We start from the raw sequence: 20,488 nt of genomic DNA on the forward strand, positions 1-20,488 counted from the left end.
AGAGGAGAGGAGAGGACCTTCCTGCCACCCGTGAGAGTGGAGAGGCTGAGGCCACCTGCCTTCAAGGGCCTTCCCTTCTCTTGGGCATGAAAGAGGGGGAGGGAACGAGAACTCGTGTGGAATAACTGACTCCCGTGAGCATCGTCCCAGGGACTTGCCCCTGTCATTTCGTCCCATCTTTGCAGAGGCCCTTTAAGTAGGGAACATATCTAAGAATCATCCCAAACTCCTTTCTGCCTCAAACCCCACATCCAATTCGCCCGTCCTCTTGGCTCTCCGTTTAAAGCATATCCAGAGCCTAGCCCCCCTCCCCACTTGCACTGCCGCCCTTCCCCCACAGGACCCCCTCATCCCTCTCCCGGACCCAGCATGGCCTCTTATTGCTCTCTCCACCTTACCTTTGCATCTCTGCAGTCAGCTGTGAATCCAAACACGTCATTTCTCGGCTTAGAACCCTCTCGTGGCTTTTTCCATGATCATCATCTTGCCCAGCCAGGGAGGATTAAGTGAGTGTTTCAGCACTGAGTAAGTGCTCACTGAGTGCTGATTCTTATTCATTCCATGTTTGCATCCACCTGGCTGTGTAGCTTGGAGCAACAAGTCACTACCCTTCTGGCCTCATTTCCCAATCTGCAAATGGAGGGGCCATGTGCGCTGGGCTTTGGGGGATGAGTAGGAGGTCACTAGGCTGGAAAAGAGAGAGGGAAAGACATCCTGGACAGAAGGAACAGCCATGCTGAGGCTCAGCGTTCGTAAAACACATGAGTAGCAGTGAGTCATTGGTTTGGCCGGAGGATAGGACACATGGGGCCAGGGAGAAGGGTGGAGGCCTTGGATGTTAGGCAGATAAATTTGGGCTTTGTTCTCTAAGAGGGGGAGCCACGGAAGCTAAGGAGGAGGGAAGGGGAGTCATGGGATTGAATTTGTGTTTTCTAGACTTACTCAAGGAACACACTGGTGAGAGGGAGGCTGGGACATATATTAAGTGCCTACTGTATACAGAGCCTCAGAGGGCTCAGCCCTCAGTATGTGGGTTCCCTTTAAGGTGACACTTAGCTTATATGATTTCTCCTGAAAATAGCCAGCAGCCCAGCAGTGACTAACTCTGGGATCTCCACTGAGGGAGAATTGCTGGGAATTGACTGAGGTGTCGCTGGCCGGTACCCACTGGGCTGCTGAGCAGTAAGCATCCTCTCCAGGCTGGTCTCCGGGCCCCTCGAGCCAAAGCCCAGCCCCGGCCATCACTGGCTTCACCTCTCTCATCTGCACCAGACACGCGGGCCCCTGAGCTGGCCCTTCTTTCGGCAAAAGAGGCCTGACAGTGCTCGGGAGCTACCTGGGGTTCCAGATAACAAGACACCACAGAGCTAAGCCTTCCTCCTGGCTCTGGACAGGAAAGGCCCTGGTCGACCATCCCTACCAGCCCCTCTGCCCGCTCTGGTTTTACAAGAGGAGCTGCTGGAGAGCCACGGGCCATGCTCCTGTCTCCCAGAGCAGGGACAGTGACTCTGGCCCGGGGTCCCTGCTGCTTGGCCTCCGTGCAGTCACCACCTCTCCAGAGCTCAGAGGTAGCGTGGTCCTAACACCTCACAGCCTGGCTCAGTGTTAAAGAGCTAGAACAAGCGGTATGCTGACGATGGAGCCTCTGGGCGTGGCTTATTAGGTGGAACGCTGAGGACCAGAATGGTTAAGTGACTTACCCAAGGTTACACAGGCAGCTACACATAGCAGAGAGCTCAGCCCTGGTCTCCAGTACTGGACGCCACCTCCAGGGTCTGTGTCCCCACCGGCCATAAGTCCAGGGCAAGTCCACGGTCACAGGTAACATTGTGCCATGTGTGTGTGACCCCACTGTCAGGTTACGCATGGGGTCTTCTCTTGGCCTGGGTCCCCACGCCTACCCCGTCTGCAGCACTAAAGCACTATCAGCGGGAGCTGGTGAGATGGCCTTCTCCCTTGAAAGCCACCTGGGCCCCTGAGACAGTCATTTCACACTGGCTTTATAATTTAACTCTGAATCGCTCTGTGAGGGGGAAGCAGAGCTTCTGCCCCCAGTCAGCCTCATCCTTGCTCGCCCCTGCTCTGAGGTCACCTCAGTCCCGAGGGTCCTGCTTCGCCCCCAGCCCTGGAAGACGGGTGGGGCCAGATCTGGCTAAATGCCCTCCATCATCCTGGAGCCATGCCTTCCTCCCCGGTTCCTCCAGAGCCCCCTGGGAGCTCAGCACATATCATTAGACTTTATTAGAATCAAAGAAATGAGTCATATTTGCAAACAAGCCCTGCTCAGCCAATCTTCCCCTGCAGCTATCGGAAGGGAGAGACGGCGGAGAGAGCCCTGTGCGGCCCCATGCTTGGGGCGGATGGGCTCTTTTATAATTGTTGCCTCCGCCAGTCTCCAGGGAAGAGCCATCGCCAATAAATGGCTGGCCGGCAGTCAAAAGGAAACGATTTGGCCCACTCGGAGGACGTATTTACATCTCTGAGTGCCGGCTGGACGGCAGCGGGGCGGCCGACTCAAAACAGACGTCCAGGCGATTCTTTTTTGGATCCCACCCTGGAATGAATCATTACTATTCTTGGACAAGAATGCAGCTCACCTCTAGGTCTCCTCCTGTCTGTATGAGAGATGCAGGGAAGCCTGGGATGCTGGGGCCCCTGTCGAAGGGAAGCATGGTACCCAGTGCATGGGTGGCTGCTCCCCAGGGTGGGATCAGAAAAAGGAACCAGGCCTAGGGTTGATTTTTTTTTTTTTTTAATCTGGGTAATTTCAGATGAATTACTGCACCTCTCTGAGCCTCAGTTTCCCCATCAACCAAATGGATATAATTAATTTACTCAACTAATGTCTGTTGAGCATTCACTGTGTGCCAGGCACTGTTCTGAATCCAGCAGTGGTCAAGAGAGACACAGGTCCTGCCTCCATGGAGATGACATTCTAGTAGGACAGACAGACATTAAACAGATGATACAAGTAAAATTGTAATATACAAGCGATGATAAGTGATGTAAAATAAAGCCAGGGCTGGGGAAGGAGAGTGACCAGGGATGCTTTTTACAGTGGGTGGCCAGGAAAGGCTGCCCTGGTGAAGTGGCATTTGAACAGAGACCTGAAGGTGGTGGGGTGGCATGTCATGTAATGAGTGGCCAAGGGAAGAGCCAGTTCAAAGGTCCTGAGGCAGGAGCGTGCTGGACCTGTTCAGGAAACATTCCAGAAGCCAGTGTGGCTAAAGGAGGAGGGGAAGGGGCCACGAGGATGAGCATTGAAATGGGACCGCTACACACGGAGCTTGTCCTGGACAGGTCCCATTTATGCCTATGGTCCCAGCCTCTTATTAATAGGCACCACCCTCGCTCTTTAAGATGTCTGGGTCTGAATGATAGAGTATTTGGTCACCTTATTCAGGGAGGCAAAAAGGAATGGGGCAGGTAGGTGGGAGCCATGGGGGTTGTGGAGCAGAAGTGGGGTGTCACCTGACTTGGGTATTGCCAGATTCTGTCTTAATCAGAACAGACTGGGGGTGAGAGTGGGGGCAGGAAGACCAGTGAGGAGGCTGCTGAAACAGCCCTGGGGAGCAATGGGGCCTGGACAGGGGTGGTGGCAATGTTGGGGCGATGTGGCCAGATTTGGGGTAACTTGTGCAGCCTCCAGGCGAGGTTAGGAGGCATTGGTGAGGGGCAGTGCACCATGGCAGTCCCTCTGGGGCACAGTACTCTACAGAGTACTGAGCACTCCCATGCACCAGAGGGAGAAGGGTCAACAGATCCTGGTCTGTGCCTCGTGGCTGAGCCTGTGCGGGCCCGACAGGGAAGGGTCCTTCAAACTGGGTCCCTTCAAGAAAGGGTTCAGATGGACTCACACAGTCTCCGGCCTCCTCGGCTATCCCTGAGATGACTTTGGAAAGGATGTCGGTTACTTTGGCCCCGAGCCTACCGTGGGCTCTGTTACGACAACTGCTGTTTGATGAGACAAGTTCACTCCATTCCTAGAATGTCTGCATGGCCCCATGCAAGCATTTTTAAGAATTTAAAGTAATTTTTATAAAGGTGATATGAGCACGTTGAAAACATTCAAATAGTTTAAAAAACATATTCACTGCCAAGTGAGTCCCCGCACCACCCCCGCCCCTGCATCCCCCGGGGCAGCGACTGCACCATTGTCTTGTGTGTCCGCCAGAGTCTGCGAATCTGAGCACGTGTGCCCGCCTTCCGCACAGTGAGGCAGCCTCAGCACTGTTCTCTGTTCACTTATCTCGCCCCTGGGACGTCACCCCTTATCAGCACACAGGGAGAGTCCCGAGGTCTTAAGGGCTGCGCAACATTTCGCCAGGAGCCTGCTCAGTGCCTGCTGGGCCCCGACCCATGGCCATCTGGATGGTTTCCAGTCATTTGCTCCCTCCGACAGAGTGGAGATGAATCGCTGGGGGTGGACCCTGTCGTTGGCCACACCTGCAGATGTAACTGTAGGAGAGTCTTAGGATACAACCCCCGGGTCACAGAAAACGTGCCTTAAACTGTCGCAGGAGGGCACCGCAAAGGGGACTGCCACCAGCAGTGGAAAAGCAAGTGCGTGACTCAGTTTCCCTCTTGTGGCCTCCGTGGCTGGTCAGCTGCCCAGAGCAAGGCCGTGTGGCAGCCTCCCGTCCATAGTGGGCACCACAGGTTTGCCCAGCACGGTGGTGGGAGAACGCAGAAGGGCACCAGTGACCTGGCGCGGGCTGGGTGTGGTCAGAATTGGGGCTCTGGGGTTTCAAGCTCTTGGCCAACTTGCCCTAAAGGAGAAAAGGAAAGGCCGTCTTGTGACTGGGCACCCCCTCGGCATTGGCTGAGCCCCTGCTGTGTGCCTGCCGTGGTGTGTCTAGAGTCTGGTAGGCAAGACAGACTCTCACCTGAGGGCGACGTCCAGTGTGAGAGGGCGGCCTGGGAGACAGAAGGACGCTGGTCGTCCGGAGCATCATGGGAAGCCTCCCTGGAAGCACGGGGATGGTGTGCCTGGCGGTGGAGCGGTGCCTACCCGACGCAGCCCATTCACAAGGAGTCCTTGGCTGCTGCCCAGCAGGCCCTGGGCTTTCATTGAAGGCGCCGAGCTCTGGAGGCTGCACAGGGAAGGGCTTTTTGTTCTAAAGCTGCTGTAGCCGCCAAACCCACGTGCTTGGCAGGGCCCCAGCCGGGACACGGTTGGCCCACAGCCTGCCTTGTGAGGATGCCCCCTGCCCTGAGGCTCCAGTGACCCCTGTTGAAGCAAGGCCTGGAGAGATTCTTTTCAAAGTTTAGCCTCTGTTTTCTCTCTTAACCAGAGGGGCAAGGTAGTGGAGTCCAGAGAACACTGGCGTTGGGAATCAAGACAGCCCGGGTGTAGGGTGGCAGTTCTGCCACCTGGTGGCTGTGTGTCCGTGGATGATTGGTTCTCCAAACCTCAGTTTTCCCCATCTGTAAAATGGGGCAAGTGACTTCTAATCCTTGGACCAGATGAGGTAAATTAGAAAAGCTCGTTGATGGAGCCCCTTGATGTCGGTGTGACCAGAAGAAAGGCCTCACTTGAATGCCAGTTGAGGTGGGAATCTTGGATTTATTCAAGGTCCTTGTGTTGAAGCTTCTTTGGGAAAAAAGGAAAAAGCAATGAGATAGTGTCCTGGGCCAGTGGGCCTTCCGAGCCCTGACCGTGGGGGTCATCCCACAGACTAACTGAGAGCTGGGGATGGTCTGGGGGCAGGAGCTAGTATTCGTGTTTTACAAAAGAGGAAACTGAGGGCGAGGTCGCACGCCCCTCCTGCCTCTCGTCCCTGAGACTGTGGCCCTCGAACCGGGAGCTGACTCGTTAGAGGGAACCCAGCTTCTCCCCAGGGAGCACGAGCCCCCATCTCCTGTGACTCCTGTGACGGTGGCAGTGGCCCTTGTGGACCGATGTCCCTGTGCTCGGCGTGGCTGCCCTTGGTCACTGCCACAGCAGTCGGAGCTCTGGGACCGTGGGGACACTTTCTGGGCATTAGGTCTCGTGGTGTCTCGGCTGCCAGCGTCCTGCGTCATCCCACCCCAGCTTCAGAAGGCTCCTGCCCCTCGGGGGTGTGTCTGAGTAGGTGTTGCGTGCGTCTGCCTTGGTCAGCAAATTTCTTGGACTCCGAAGAGCCAGGCTCTGCCATGTGACGCTGGTCGGGGTTGGTGGCTGCCTCGTGCTGCTTATCCTTCAGACCGTCCACTCACCTCCTTCTGAGCCCTTCACAACCCTGGCAGGGAGCAGGGGAGGAAACGGCACTACTTAGGTAGGTGTCTGGAGCTGCACTGGGGTCTCTGCGCCACGACAGTAACAACCGCTGAGGTTTACCGACTGCTGGCTGCATCCCAGGCCAGTATCTGATACTTCGAGTGAGCTTTCTCCTAACCCTGTAAAAAGGTGTGTGAGTGGCCTACAGCCACAGATAGAACAAACACTCTGCCCCCTTGAGGCTTACCTTTTAGTGAGAGATCCAGGTAAGAAACAGGGGCGAGTACAGTAAAAGAGGGACAGGACAGAGAATGTTGGGGGAGGGTAGTTGTTCCCATTTTAGAGATGAGGAGACTGAGGTCGGGCAGTTGGATAACTAGCCCCAAGTCAGTGGTTGCATGGTGGAGCCCCGTGGGAACCCAGTGTTTGGCCCACAGTGGGCACTGAGGAAGGGTCTGCGAGAATCAATCACACATGAATCAGCACTCGATTCACAGATGAGGAAACTGAGGCTTAGGGGTTTAACTTAACTTGCCCGAGGCCTGGCTGGGTAGAACCCAGGTTCGCCTGACTCAGGAGTCCAAAGCTATACCCTCGTTGGCCTCTCCCACGACTCTGTGACACAGGTGTTAACTATTTCCCTAGACCAATGGGATTCCACAGCTCGGAGGCAGGATTTGAGCCCCAGCCTGTTGGAATCCAGGCGTCAGCTCTCTCGGCCCCTGACCGGGCCCCGTCTGACTTGTGGCTCTGTTTGCTTGAAGGCGCAACGTGCTGAGTTTGTCTTCTGGAATTGACGAACTGGGCGCTCTGAAGTGGGACCTTGCTCTCTGCCTTCTCCTCGTCTGGCTGGTCTGTTTCTTCTGCATCTGGAAGGGCGTCAAGTCCACGGGCAAAGTGAGTTGTGCTCCTGTCCCTCCCCTGCCTCATGGAGACCGGCCCCCATCTCCTGCGCCCCCAGGCCTTCCTGCTCGAAACTGGTCCTGATCAACCAGTCCTCCCAGCAAGTACAGAGCCCTGGTGTGTGGCATCTGCCCACCTCATGATGTAAATATCCCCACCAGGTCCAATTACAAGTTATTGATGGTTCAACGACCAGCTAAAAAAGTTCCTGCAATTGAGCTGTCGGCTCTCCTGAGCCTGCACAGGCTCCCACACACCCCTGGTTCCCCATCAGGGAGTGGGCAGCCCCTTGAATGTTAGCAGGTAGCAAACCTTGGAGATGCCACTGATAAGGTAGCTGGTAACTGCATTGTTAATTACCAGCTTCTCTAGGACCCCATGCACCCTTGTAGCCTCAACATCCCCTGGGGGCTCGTTAGAAATGCAGACCTGTGGGCTGACCCCAGGCCAACAGAATCAGAAGCTGCCTTCGAACGCTTTCCCCAGATAATCCAAATGCACACTGAGGTTTGAGAAGCACCAACTGGGATTTTTTGCTGCTAAATCAGATTAACTGAATTATCTTACGATTTGCATTTCAGCTGGTAGCTAAGATGTTAGTTATTAAGGAAAGCTTTCACTGATGATTAAGTCGTTCGCTCATAACCAAAGTGTTAGTTGTAACTGAAGTATCTGCTGCTGTTTAATATATTACATGATGACCAAGATGTTAGCTATTAGCAAAGGTGGTAGCTGATAATTAAAATGTTACCTTATAATTCAGGTTTTAGGTGTAGCGGTATATTGTCAATAAGAAAATGTCAGCCTGTAACAAAAATGTTACCTGTTAGCAGAGCACAGCAATTACCTGATAACCAAGACACTGGCTGATATGACACCATAGTTTTTCTGATGACAGAAATCCGTGCAGAGGGTTCTGTTGGGATCACAGGTGTGAACCCAGGGCACTAACTAAGCCACAGCAAAGGTGTTGGCTGATCTGCCCTACGTGCCCCCCGTCTGTCATGCCCCGACCCCCGTCATTTGCATCTCTATAGGGGGAAAATCTCTTTAAGATCAAAAAGCCCTCAAAGGTCAAAAGAGTAAGTTAAGGTGGCATTTGAGGGACATCGATGGGCAGTGGGTGAAGTCATTTGGAGAAGGGGCCTTTGCTGTACACATTCACCCCAGACAAAGAGGCCCTTAGGCAAAGTCGTGGATCTGAAGAGACCCCAACAGTACTCTGGGACACGCCGGGTAAGAGGTGGGTCCCCGGTGGTGGAGGCAGAATGAGCATGGAGGCCTGCGCGCCCACGCCCTCCGCCAGTTTCTCTGAATAGAGCCACCTGCGTGCGACCCTAAAACCCAATCTGGAAAGGAAGCGGGCCAGGCTTCAGAAATCTGCACGGGCACACCCCCGCTGACATCACCCACCCCGAGAGGCAGGAAGAGGGGACGTGGCGTATTCCCGCCGCTCCTTGGGACGCACGTCCTCCAGTCTTGTTCCATGTCCTCCACCGTCTTGTGTGCGAGCGGTTTCCTTACCACCTCTCTTTAAACAGTGAGGGAACTGGGCTGGGATTCCTTAATGACTTGTCCAAGGTCGCCCCTCCCTCTGAGCTTCAGTTTCCTCATCCAGAGATGGGTGAGGGTTAAAGCAAGCTGTGTCAGCACCCGGCACAGTGCTCGGCACAGACTGTGCAGTAGGCGCCAGTCCCCGCTCCCCACGTGGAGGCGAGCCCATCAGGAAGCTCTGTGGACCCTGGTCCCGAGCAGTACTGCGGACACACTTACGCACGTGTGCTTAGAGCCTCTGCCATCTGCCGGGCGCTGCCGTGGGCATGGGGCCCGGGGTGCACAGAACAGACAAAAATCCCTACTGTCCAGGAACTGACAGACTTGTTGGTTGCAACAAGGGGAAGGTGTAAACCATACAGGAGTCAGTTGGCCACAAGAGCTATGGAGGAAAACAGGAGTGTCATGTGCAGTTTCAAGGGGGTTGGCCAGACAAGGCTCTCCGAGAAGGGCACTTCGAGGCAAGGATCTGAAGGAAGTGAGGGTGAGCCGTGCAGAGGCCCGGAGGTGTGAATGACCAGACCCTCGGGGAGCCCCCAGTCTGATGGAGGAGCTGATGTCCCCTAGGAACGGTGAGCAGTGCTTGAGACACTTGCTGGGGCCGGAGAGTAGAGTCAAAGCGGGTGTAGGGCTGCATCGGGGGCGGGCTGAGGGACGTGACTTGCTAGAGGTCCCCCTGCCCGCCCCCAGAGACGAGGCTCCAGGCCCCCAGGGGCGGGTGTGGTTCCCAGAACAATAGCAGGGCCTGGGCCAGCCGGGAGAAGCCAAGACAAACACAGTGAGGCTCAGTGGACTTCCTCAAGCCCCTCCGCCTGCCTATCCGCCCATCGCCAGCCGGGACTTCCAGCCCTGGCCACAGACCAGGCTCGCAGCCGCCATGGGGGCTGGGCCCACGGGCAGCAGGACGGCCTCATCCTGGCCAGGGCCTCGCTCCAGGGGCTGACCCTGGTGTGGCAGGGGGTGGAAGGAGGGAGCACCGGGTCCTGGGAGGCTCAGGACCTGAGTTCAATCACTTCGCCTCTCTGGGTCTCAGTTCCCTTTTTTGTAATATTCAGCCTTCTGAGGGTCTGACACTTGGCCCCGAATTTGCTGCTGCTTCATTCATTCAAGGAATGGAGATAATGGCGGCAGACGCTCTGTGGCACGTGTGTGCCAGGCACTGTTCTCAGTGCTGATTATTACTTACTAGTTCATTTAATCTCCTGATGCCTGAGGTATGTGTGGCTCTTACGACCATTTTACAGATGCGGAAACAGAGGTGCAGAGAGGTTAATGAACTTGCCCAAGGCCACACAGGTTGTCGTGGCCACACAGGTGGGATTTGAACTCGGGCAGCCAAGCTCCTAGCTTCAGTGCCCGTCGCCTGCTCTCCGCCCTCAGCCCTGTGCTGGCCTGACGGTCGTGTCCGATGCGAGTCCCAGCACGTAAGGTCCAGGGAGGTGACACAGAGGCCCAGATCCTCACACAGGAAGTGCAGCTCTGTGGACCCAAATGGCAGTTTGGTCCCAGACATGAGCACAGGCGCTGGCCTCTCCATCACCAGCCTCCACGGCAGCTCTTCTGTCCAGTGCTTAGAAACAGGCAGGGGCGGCCGGCAGAGCCAGACCTGGTTTGGGGTTTCAGCTCTGCCCCTATAGCCTACATGACTGGAGGCCAGTCCTTTTCCCCCTCTGAGTCTCGGTTTCCCCTTGTGTGAAATGAGTAGCGGTACCCACCCCCCAACAGGAGTGCTGTGAGGACCCTCAGGACCTGCCCAGGCGCTGGTTCCAGACCCTCGGCCTCAGGTCTCTGGACTGAGTGACCCACGCTGCCCAGGCCTTCTTCTCAAAGGAAGCTCAGGGCAGCAGGAAACAAGCCCATCTCCCCCCTGCCTGGCCAGCCACCCTCTCCCGACCGTCCCTAAGGAATGAGGAAACGTTGTCCTTGTAAGTTTCCAGGGCAGTTGGGCCACAGGGCTTTTGGGTCGAGGGCTCAGAGGAGCCACGGAGGTTTGCCAGCAAGAGTGGAGAAGTACCACATCCCGTGGCAAGGCCTGCTGGGCCCCCCCCAGAGGCCCATTGGTGGTGGCTGGCACCAGCATCTCCCACGAGCATCCCTGGAGAGTCACGGAGAAGTTGAGAGAATGGCTCCCAGGGGCTTATCCTCAGCAACAAATTCTGCAAAATAAGGGTGTCTTTCCAAAGAGGCGGCTGGGTGGCATAACCAGGTGGGCTGTTGTGTTCTGGGTTTGGGGAAGACAGCGGACACACACACACACACACACAAGCCAGCTGGCCTGGACCACATCCCCCCTCTGCCACCTACTGGCCCTGGGCCCCCGAGCAGCTGACGTGACCTCACTGGGCCTCCGTGTCCTCATCTAGAAAATGCAGGTGATAATAGTCCTACTTCTTCCAGTTGTGAGTGAACACGCATAAAGCTCTGGCATAGCGCCCGGCACACAGCAAGCGCTATATAAGTGCTTGTGAAATGAATTAAATACGTGGAAACGAGGGAAGCCACCCCCACCCCGGGAGGTGTCCTGTGTCCCTGACACAAAGCCCTCTGGCCACAGCCCGCACACCCGCCCAGCCCAGGGGGCCCTCAGGCTTTGAAGCAGCTGCCCTCCGCCCCGCCGCTGTCAGCAGCCATTGTTCTCCGGGCCCTGAGCTAGGGGCCGTGGGCCTGTCGGCAGGAAGGGAGGAACGGCCTGCGGGCTGGTCTTCTTTCTTCTCTCACCCCTTCCGTGGCTTCCTGACCTGCCTCCACCCTCCACGTCTGCCTTCCGGTCCCTGGGAAATGGAGGGCTCTCTGCCTCGGGAGAAGACAGTAAGGTGGCTGGGGAAACTGAGGCCCGGGGGAGAGGGGCGTCCAGGGAGGGTGTGGCAGAGGCGGAAGGAGGGTGGCCCTTTCAGCCTGGGATCCTCAGGAGGACCTGCTGCGAGGGTGAGTGGGGAAGCCACCCGCTGGGAGGGTGCAGAGGTGCATACGGACCCCAGTCTGTGCAACCCCAGCTGACCCTCTCAGCCACTCCACCCCTCCCGCTGGCAGAGCTGGAGGAAACCTTAGAGCCCAGCTGGTTTGAGCCCCCCAACTTGGCAGGTGGGGAAATGGAGCCCAGAGAGGGGCAGTAACTTGCCCAAGGTCTCACAGCAAGCTTGTCACTGAGCCTGAATTCTGACCTGAGCCGTAGAGCCCTTGGGGAGTCCAGCTTCCCTCTGGTCTTTGGGAGGATTGAATGAACTCTCTGGGCCTCAGTTTCCTTGCTTTCAAGATGGGGTTAGGGCAGGACCAGGTGAGTGTAGAAGTCACTGCACTTGGATTAGCACTAGGTACACAGTAAGCACTCAATAAATGCTGGCTGGTGATATTGACTGAAGGCAGCTGAGCCCGACAGGCCCTGAAAGCTTCCTTCTTTCCTTTTTCCAAAGCCCCCTGCTAGTTGTTTCTACTCAAAGGGATGGCAGCTGTCTGAGAACTGGGCTCCATTATGGCAGCTAGGCGAGGTTCAGGGCTCTATCACCCCCCCGTCGGTGTCTGTTACCTGCCTGAGTCCAGAAGTGCCTGGCAGTGTTCTGGCACTGCCCCCTCCGCCAACGCCACGGGCCTTTCATCCTGTTCTCGGTCTCAGTTTCCTCACCTGTAAAATGGGTGCATTGGCCATGCAGTGGTCCCTCCCTGGGCCCCTGGCCTCAAGGCCCTTAGAGGGGGTCAGGGGCTCTGTGAGCTAGTCTTAGCATTTCCACTGGTCACCACGGACTTTTGCATGTCCTGCACCGTGCAGTAAGATGCCTCATGCCTTGGCTCGGGGCTGACCCTCTGCCTGCTGGGTGCAGGCCTTGAGCACAGTGGTGGCTTGGAGAAGTCTGGGAGCCCTGCCCAGTCTCAGTTCCTTCTCCAGCAGCAGGTTAGCCAACGTACCGATTTGGGGGTGTGGTGAGCATGAAGTGGGCTGGTGCTGGTGCTGGGGTGTGGTGAGCATGAAGTGGGCTGGTGCTGGGGAGGCCTGGCTCAGCCGGTGCCCTGCTGAAATAGCAGGATTTCACTGTCCATTCAGCCAGGCATCTTCGAGCTCCTCTCAGGTGTAAACCCTGCCTGGGAACTTCTTGTGTTGAAGAAGAAGTTGGGAAAATCCATCCACGAACTGAGGCTACAGGAGGTATGAAGGCTGGTGCTTTCGGGACAAGAGGAGTAGAGAAAGTAGGGCGGGGCCCTTGGAGATGGAAAGGCCTGGCCCGGGTCATCTCTGGTCCCCACCTCGATTGACCTAGGCCTGCCTGGGACGTGCTGCGTGACCCAGGGAAGGCTGTGGCCTCCTGCACCCCCAAGGAAGTGGAGGCCTTCCCCATCCTTGTTTCCCCTCTCCAGAAGTTCCTGTTAGCTTCCTGCACAATCACATGGCCAACGACAGGCCCCATTTCTTGCTCAAGCACCTAAGCGGCCACCTAGGTGCCATGCACTGTTTTGACCACGTTGTGAGCCTCGTTCCATTGAATCCTTGCCTAATCCCTTAATGAGGGCCTTCTATTACTCTTAGCTCCGTTTTACACGTGAGGCCACAGGCCCAGAGAGGTTAAGCATCATGCCCAAGTTCACACAGCATGTGAGGGGACAGCGGGGATTTGAACCTACACTTACCTGGTTCTGAACCATGAGTCATACTAATGGTTGTAATGTTAGCTGATCTGTGCTACGTCCTGTGGGCCAACCACTGGGCATACACACTTAATAGTTTACTGTCGTATTGTGCATTTTCCTTCTTCACCTGCTAGAATGTCGGTTCCATGAGGGCAGGGATTGGTTCCCTGTATTTCCCGGGCCTAGTAAATATTTATAGATTTTTTTTCATTGAATCTCAGTACATCTATGAGGTAGGTACTTGTATTATACCCAGGTTACAGGTGAGGCACGTGAGGCCCAGAGAAGGTAGGCAGCATGCCCAGAGTCACCCAGCAAGGGAAGTATCAAGCTCCGCTCCAGAATGCCTGCCTCGGAGAGGATGTTCGAATTTAATAGCAGCAGGCCCCCTCATCGCTCTCGTCCCTTGCAGGTCGTCTACTTCACCGCCACTTTCCCGTTCGCTATGCTCCTCGTGCTGCTGGTCCGGGGACTGACGCTGCCCGGTGCAGGTGCAGGCATCAAGTTCTATCTGTACCCCGACATCAGCCGCCTGGAGGACCCACAGGTACTGCAGGGCAGCCTGGCCCCCCTCCTACCCGGGGCCGGTGTGGGGAAAGGAAGCTGAAGCAGTGTCTGTGGTTCTGGGCACACAGATCTAGCCGGGCCGTCAGCCCTGGTGCTTTTCCACTGGGCTGTGGCGGGCTGTTCACGGTGCTCGTGGACCATTCCGGCTGTGTGTATCTTTTCACATCGAGGACTCTGGAGGCAGGCCCATTATAAAGTTTCTTTAGGTATTGTGCCAGGTAAGGGAGAGAAGTCGCTATGAGCTGTTCTCCTCTGCCACAGCGGCCTTGAGGGCTGCATCGTGGGGGTGGGAGAGTTGGGCTTCCTTGTCTGAGGATGGAATTCAGAGTTGGTAACCACTTAGAAGGTCGGGCCGGGGGGGCAAATACTAAACGTCCACCTCCAGGCACTCAGCCACATGACCGCAGGCAGTTGAAGAGTTTATTGGCCCATCTGGGGTTCTGGGGACCTTCTGTCCCCAGGGTCCTCAGCCTTTAGGTTGCCTCCAAGGGCCTGTGATGCTTCGGGTCTCTTCCCCACTGTCCTCTCGCCCTGGGCAGGAGGTAGGTGGGAAGGGCTTGGCCATCGTCAGAGGACAGCTGGGGAGGCAGCTCTCCTGGCCGTCAGGAGCCACTTGATGAAGGTTCTGGAGAACAGCTTTGCCTGCATAATCCATTCAGGAATTCCTCCCCCTTCCAACTCGGGGGCCCCAGACAACAACAAGTACAATAATGGTAGCAGCCTTGACTTACAGGCTTACCATGTGTCTGACACTGGGCTAGATCTTAACTCTTTGAACCTGCAAAATAGCGCTGTGGGGCGGGGCAGTGGAGCCCATTTTACAGATGTGAAAACTGAGGCTCCAGGAGTCGTATTTACATCATTCCACAGTTGAAATCCAGGTCCCTCTGCTTCAAAAGCCAGCCTCTTAACCCTGATGCTGAGTGACTGGGGGGCTTCTTAGACTTCTGGGATTCCTTGCAGCTTGGATTCCAGCGCAAACGCTCTAATTGCATCAAGAACCTGCATACTTCGAGGCGCTATCCTCGGGGCCCGGTGGCCAGGGACCCGCGCCACCTCCTCCAGGCAGCCGGCTCTAAAGTCTCCTTTTCTCTCTCCTTGCCACCCTCCCCCAACACCCTTCCCAGGTATGGATCGATGCTGGGACCCAAATATTCTTTTCCTACGCCATCTGCCTGGGGGCCATGACCTCGCTGGGGAGCTACAACAAGTACAAGTACAACTCGTACAGGCAAGTGTCGCACCAGCGGGCCTGGTGGGCCTTAGAAATGATGATGATGTTTAAAGAAAAAAGAGAAGAAGTAGGGAGCGTGGCTTCCTTGTGTTGTGAATTAACTTGCTCCCTGACATATGTGTAACATAGGGACTGTATGCTGCTGGGATGCCTGAACAGTGGTACCAGTTTTGTGTCTGGCTTCGCAATTTTTTCCATCCTGGGCTTCATGGCACAAGAGCAAGGGGTGGACATTGCTGATGTGGCTGAGTCAGGTATGGTGGTATCGGTGGCAGTGGTGGTGGGCACTGCCACCTAGTGTGTAAGCCGAGTACTGCAGGCATGAAGCCAGACCCCCCAGGGGGCTTTGTGGGGGGGGATGAGCCTGGTTTCTGAAATGGACCCCCCCCACCAAGACGTCCCCCAAGTATCAAAGAGTATAAAAGCTAAATTTTAGACACTTCCAATTGCAATTTTGCCCAAGGGGCGGCAGAAACATTGGGGTTGGTTAAGTTGGGGAATATTCAGCTATTCTCGTGTGGTCTTTCCCCCTCCCTGTCCTTCTCCAGCAAACTCCTGGTTTCAGCAACAGAAACCACTTCCTAACTCAGGCCCAAGGCAGCCACCAATCGGCATTCCATCACCACCTTCTCAGCTTTGGTTTCTGTATTTTGCACTTTGCTCCCAGCACGCCCCCTCTAAGCGAACCCATTCATTCATTCCACCGCTGTTTCTTGATTTGCTGAGTCTCTGCCCTGTGTCAGGCACCACCGTAGGCCCAGGTGGGGGAGGGACAGGGGGTGTGGCAGGCCACCCTCTGGGACGGTGACAGGTCCAGTTTGGGGGAAGGTTGTTGGGGACACCATCACCCCCCTGGGGTGTGGGCCCCATTGGTGGGGCACTTCCTGCAAGACACCTGCCAGTGGAGAGACAGTCTTAGAATCAGAGTCTTCAAAGCCTGGGGTCTTAGGCTGGGATCCTGGGGTTCCAGCGAGATGGTTCTGGAACCCGAGAATTGCGAGGGCTTCAGCTGCTAGAATCCTAGAGCGTCAGAAGCACAGGTGTCCCAGTTCTAAGACGTGCCTGTGGGCGCTCCCAGTCCTGGACCCCAGCTCTGCGGCTGCAGGGGCTTCGAGGTGGGAGTGAGAACCTTATTCCCAGGGTCCCCAAGGTCCGCCTTTCCGGCCTCTGCGGCCTCCTCTCATCCTGCCCAGGTCACTTGGAGGGTGGTTGTTGCTGTTTCACAGCCTGACCACCTGACTTCCCACAACCTCTCAGGGGCCACTTGGAAGCAGGTGAGGGCCCTAGGCTGAGGCCCCTCCCAGGCCCAGAGGAGAGCGTGAGGTCCTAATTCCAGGGATCACAGACCAGGGTCAGGCACAGCTGGAGTCCCCACATGGCGCTACCCTTGCCCTTGTTGGAAACAAGGGCTGGTGTCCTGGTTCCCCAGCCAGGGACCCTAGTGTTGGGGGTTGGGCGCCCCAGCATCATGCATTCACATGTCACCACGGCCGATGAGGTCAACGGCTTGAGACCTAGGGCCGTGCTTGGGCTGGTCAGAGTCAGAGCTGGGGTCTCCTGGACAGGTCCCTCTGACACAAGGATATCCCCCTGCAGCCTCCCCATCCCACCGTGCACACATGCGACCTCTGGGCTCCTCCGGCCTCTCAGAGCCGCAGGCCCCGCTTCCCCCCTTACTCGGTGAAGATGCTCACTGCCCTGCCCCCTCCTCCCACGCCCAGTGCTGCAAGACAGGCCTGACAAGCCCACGCCTCAGCCCCACAGCTGTCTCCACTGCCCCCGCTCCCAGATCGGACCTTCAGACATAGTTTTCCTTCCCTGAGAGCCCCCAGAGGCAGGCCAGAGACTGAGGACACAAAGTATTTCCAGAAGTGAAATAACCACACGCGTGTGGGACTTTGGCAGAGTGACGAAGGGGAGACAGTTGACATCTCCTTTGCAAATGGCTTTTTTTTCCGCTTGAGGGCTTGCAAACCAATTCTGATTGATGGGGAATCGCCAGGAGCATGGAGGGAATTTGGCAGTGGGAGATTATGAAATATGTGGAATAGATCTTTCAATAGATCTGTCAGTATATGAAATAGATCTTTCTCTGTGGACAGCTAGATACTTTTATATACGTATTCATCGTCAAGATAAGTTGTTTCTTATTCCCGTCCACTTCAAAGACCTTGTCATTTATTCCCCACGGTGATGTCTGAACAGCCGACACATCAAGGGTGATTATTTCGCTAATAAGCTTTTAACAAGCACCATATTGAGCGAAGTGCATTGGAACAAGATAATTATTTAGCCGAACGGAGTGCAAATTGCAAATGAAGCCTAGAGCGGGGCATCTCTGCTGCCCCAGGGGCTCCAGCGGCTGCCGTGTCTCCCCGACTTCTCTCTCTAGTTCCCGTGCTTTCAGAGAAGGATGCTCAGACCCTCCCCCGGAGGCTGGCTTGAAAAAGGCAAAACTGAAATACAGAAACAGCCGTTGAGAAGCTTCAGGGCCCAGCGGGCGGGCGGGGGAGAGGTGGGGCGAGGGCCCCATTTTACATCTGTCTCGCAGCGGCTGGATTGATTCCTCCCGGTGCCGCCTACCAGTCGGGCCGGAGCTGACCTGGGGGGCCCAGGGGGCCCCAGCCAGGTGGAAATGCGGGTACTACTCCAGCTGGGGCTTTGGGGTTGGGACGAGCACCCTTCCACCTCTTCCGGGGGTTTTCCACCATCGCCTCCGAGGACATGGTCACAGTCACCGTTGGGCTTTCCTCACGTTGGGGGACTCTGGCTGTATAGGGTCTCGCCCTCGCCACCACGCGTGTGGTCAACGCCGTACGATGTGGTTTCTGGCTCCAATTTATATCAAAGTTTTTTTTTTCATTCTCAGACCATTCATTTGGTTCCTGATACCTGTTTCAAATATCCTGCCCTCCAGCCCTCCTCGTTTCACATTTCTTGCCTTTTTTTAATTGTTTTTGAGTTGTGGATTTTGCTCTATTTTTTTTCAGCCCAGGCCCTCCCTGTCTCCTTTCTTTGGCGGCTCCCGACCGTCTGGTGGACCCACAGGTCTCGGTTACAACTCCGTCTTTCCCCCGGTGTCTTCTCTCAGGCCGACTGGAGGCGAGAGGGGACGTTTCCAGTTGGAGGCACCCCCAGAGCCGGTGGGGCTCCTGCCTCCAAATAGTCATGGCCCTCCCTAGAGACCAGAGCCCTTTACCAGGGAAATGGCACCAGCACCCAAGAATCTGAGCAGGAGAAGCCTCGTTGGGGTTCACGTATGGGAACCTGCCCCTCACTTCTGTGGGGAGCCTGAGGCCCCGAGAGGGCGTATGGTGACGTGATGCGGAGGTGGTGGGCCGAGGACTGGACTGCAGCCTGGGGGGCTCTCCGCCTGGGGTCTTGCCCTGCACTCGCCTCCCTCCAGCTTTGGGCCTTGGCTGTGACGGTGCTCCAGTGGGTGCACAGATGCACCCGCAAGAGACATCGGCCCCGCGGGGCGTGGTTCTGTGTTCTTTTTTCTGGCCCCTCATTTAGTGTTTCAGTAGAAAGCTTTTCTTTGCAAACAGGGCGTTAGTAGTCAGATAACTCTAGTAGTCAGGACGCTCCCTGTTTTTGCTTCCTTCCAGCAAACGTTGGTGTGATTCTCTGGTTTGGGGGAGGTCCTCCTTTCCCAAGCCGGCAGACCGAGTCCCAGGCTTGGTCTTATTTCCTACCCCATAACCGGTGTCCGCTCGGAACCTGGCGTGTGAGGAGGCCACCTGTGCTGCTGCATAGGAGACAGATGCTAAAACGGGGCCCCGCCTGAGCCCCGGCGCGTCCCACCCCACAGTGAGACAGGCCTGGCCTCTTACCCCAGGCAGGACCCTGCATCTGGGGCTTGGGAGACCCGCCTCAGACCTGAGTGTCTTGTGTGGCTCCGGGGCTCGGGGCGGCTTGGGCGCTGATGTCTCCCCTCTGCCCCTCCCCATCTTCTCTTCCGTTAGGTCCTGGCCTGGCCTTCATTGCCTACCCGAAAGCTGTGACAATGATGCCGCTGCCCACGTTTTGGTCCATCCTTTTTTTTATTATGCTTCTCTTGCTTGGACTGGATAGCCAGGTATGTACAGAGCGAGGGGATGGCCCCTGGGTGGGACCGCCTCCGCCCCCCTCCACCCCCCCGAACCTGGTTCTGGAAGAGCCGCCCTCTTTGTGCTGTGAGTGAGCTGCTGACACCCCTTCACACCCCTCTGCAGACCCGCAGCAGCTTCGGCCAGCGAAGGTTCCTCTGGGACCCCAGGAGTGGAAACAGCCCCAGGGCAGCAGCAGGATGTTGTCTGCCCCAAAGCTCGAGCCTTTGACCTCGGCACGGGGAAACGGACAGCCACAGGCTGTGGCCCACAGAGAGCCATGGGTGCGACTAGAAGGGCTAGGCCTTAAAGTAGTGGCGTGTGCCGTGGAGCATGGGGCGCCCAGGCAGGCCAAGGGGGGACGTGGCACACAGGCCGTTCGGGCAAGGGGCCAACACCTCTGTCTGGGGCATGAGGTGATCACTGGCCAGGCCATCACTGGCAGTCCTAAGTGTGGCCACAGCAGCTGGAACCACGGCTGTATTCGCTGCTTCCTGGGGCACATGGGTCCGCGATCTTGGCCCCCACGGGGAAACTGATCCTCCGGAGCCTTGCCAACACCCATCCTGCCCTCCGGCCTTCCCAGCTTTCTGCCCCCTCTCCACAACAGGCAGGACTCCACGTACACCATGGTCATTTCCTGTGCTTCTTAACCCCCACGTCCCATCCCTCCAGGACTCAGGCCTCCCCCCGACCCCCTGGGGATGTCAATGAGAGCCAGCTGGGGTCTGCATCTGGCTTTGGAGTAACACTGTTCCCAGCCCCCATGCTGCTCTGTGTCATGGAACACGTTTCCTCCCCCACTCTGAGCCTCAGTCTCCTCATCTGATAAATGGGTATGATTATACCTACATTGCCTTGTGGGAAATGCCAGGCACAGTGCCTGGTCGGGAGCAGTCAGTGGTGCTCGGAGGACCGTAGAGTGAGCCCCTGGGACACCTTCCCTGGAGATAGGTGTGTTTTCTCTGAGGCCTTCTCGAGAGCGCAGGTGTGGCTCCAGGGGTGGACAGTTAAGGTGTGCAGGGCGGGCTGGCCCTGTGCGCATGGCCACATGGGCCTTCATCTGAGGTCAGGCACTGGAAGGCAGCCTCGTCTGCAGGCTGGGCTCCGGCTGCCTCACAGAGGTCTGGTCTCACCCCGTGAGAGGTGGGGGCCTGCTCCTGTTCAGGAGAGGGCTTTGCCACTGCCCCCTGGGCAGCAGCCTCAAGGCCCGTGCCCGGATGGTCCCCGGGGATTCAGAACCGGGTAGGAAGAAAGTCTTAGAAGGTCAGGCAGCGGAGAGGAGGTGGTCCGCTAGCAAGGTCAAGAGAAGAGTGGAGGATTTGG

The 20,488-nt window shown here is 56.6% G+C and overlaps 1 protein-coding gene across 2 annotated transcripts in view; it reads left to right on the forward strand.

Annotated features, from left to right (window-relative positions):
- The window catches only part of SLC6A6 (solute carrier family 6 member 6), a 265,923-nt gene that overhangs the window by 230,971 nt on the left and 14,464 nt on the right, over window positions 1-20,488 (forward strand). For both annotated transcript variants that reach the window (XM_030849523.3, XM_060307281.1), the window contains 5 exons: window positions 6,964-7,096; window positions 13,686-13,820; window positions 14,968-15,071; window positions 15,204-15,328; window positions 19,040-19,152. In XM_030849523.3, coding sequence (XP_030705383.1) covers window positions 6,964-7,096; window positions 13,686-13,820; window positions 14,968-15,071; window positions 15,204-15,328; window positions 19,040-19,152 — 610 coding nt within the window. The remainder of the gene's footprint in view (window positions 1-6,963; window positions 7,097-13,685; window positions 13,821-14,967; window positions 15,072-15,203; window positions 15,329-19,039; window positions 19,153-20,488) is intronic.

This window comes from Globicephala melas, chromosome 11 (assembly GCF_963455315.2).
Source record: "Globicephala melas chromosome 11, mGloMel1.2, whole genome shotgun sequence".
In the NCBI taxonomy this organism is placed as follows: Eukaryota; Metazoa; Chordata; class Mammalia; order Artiodactyla; family Delphinidae; genus Globicephala; species Globicephala melas.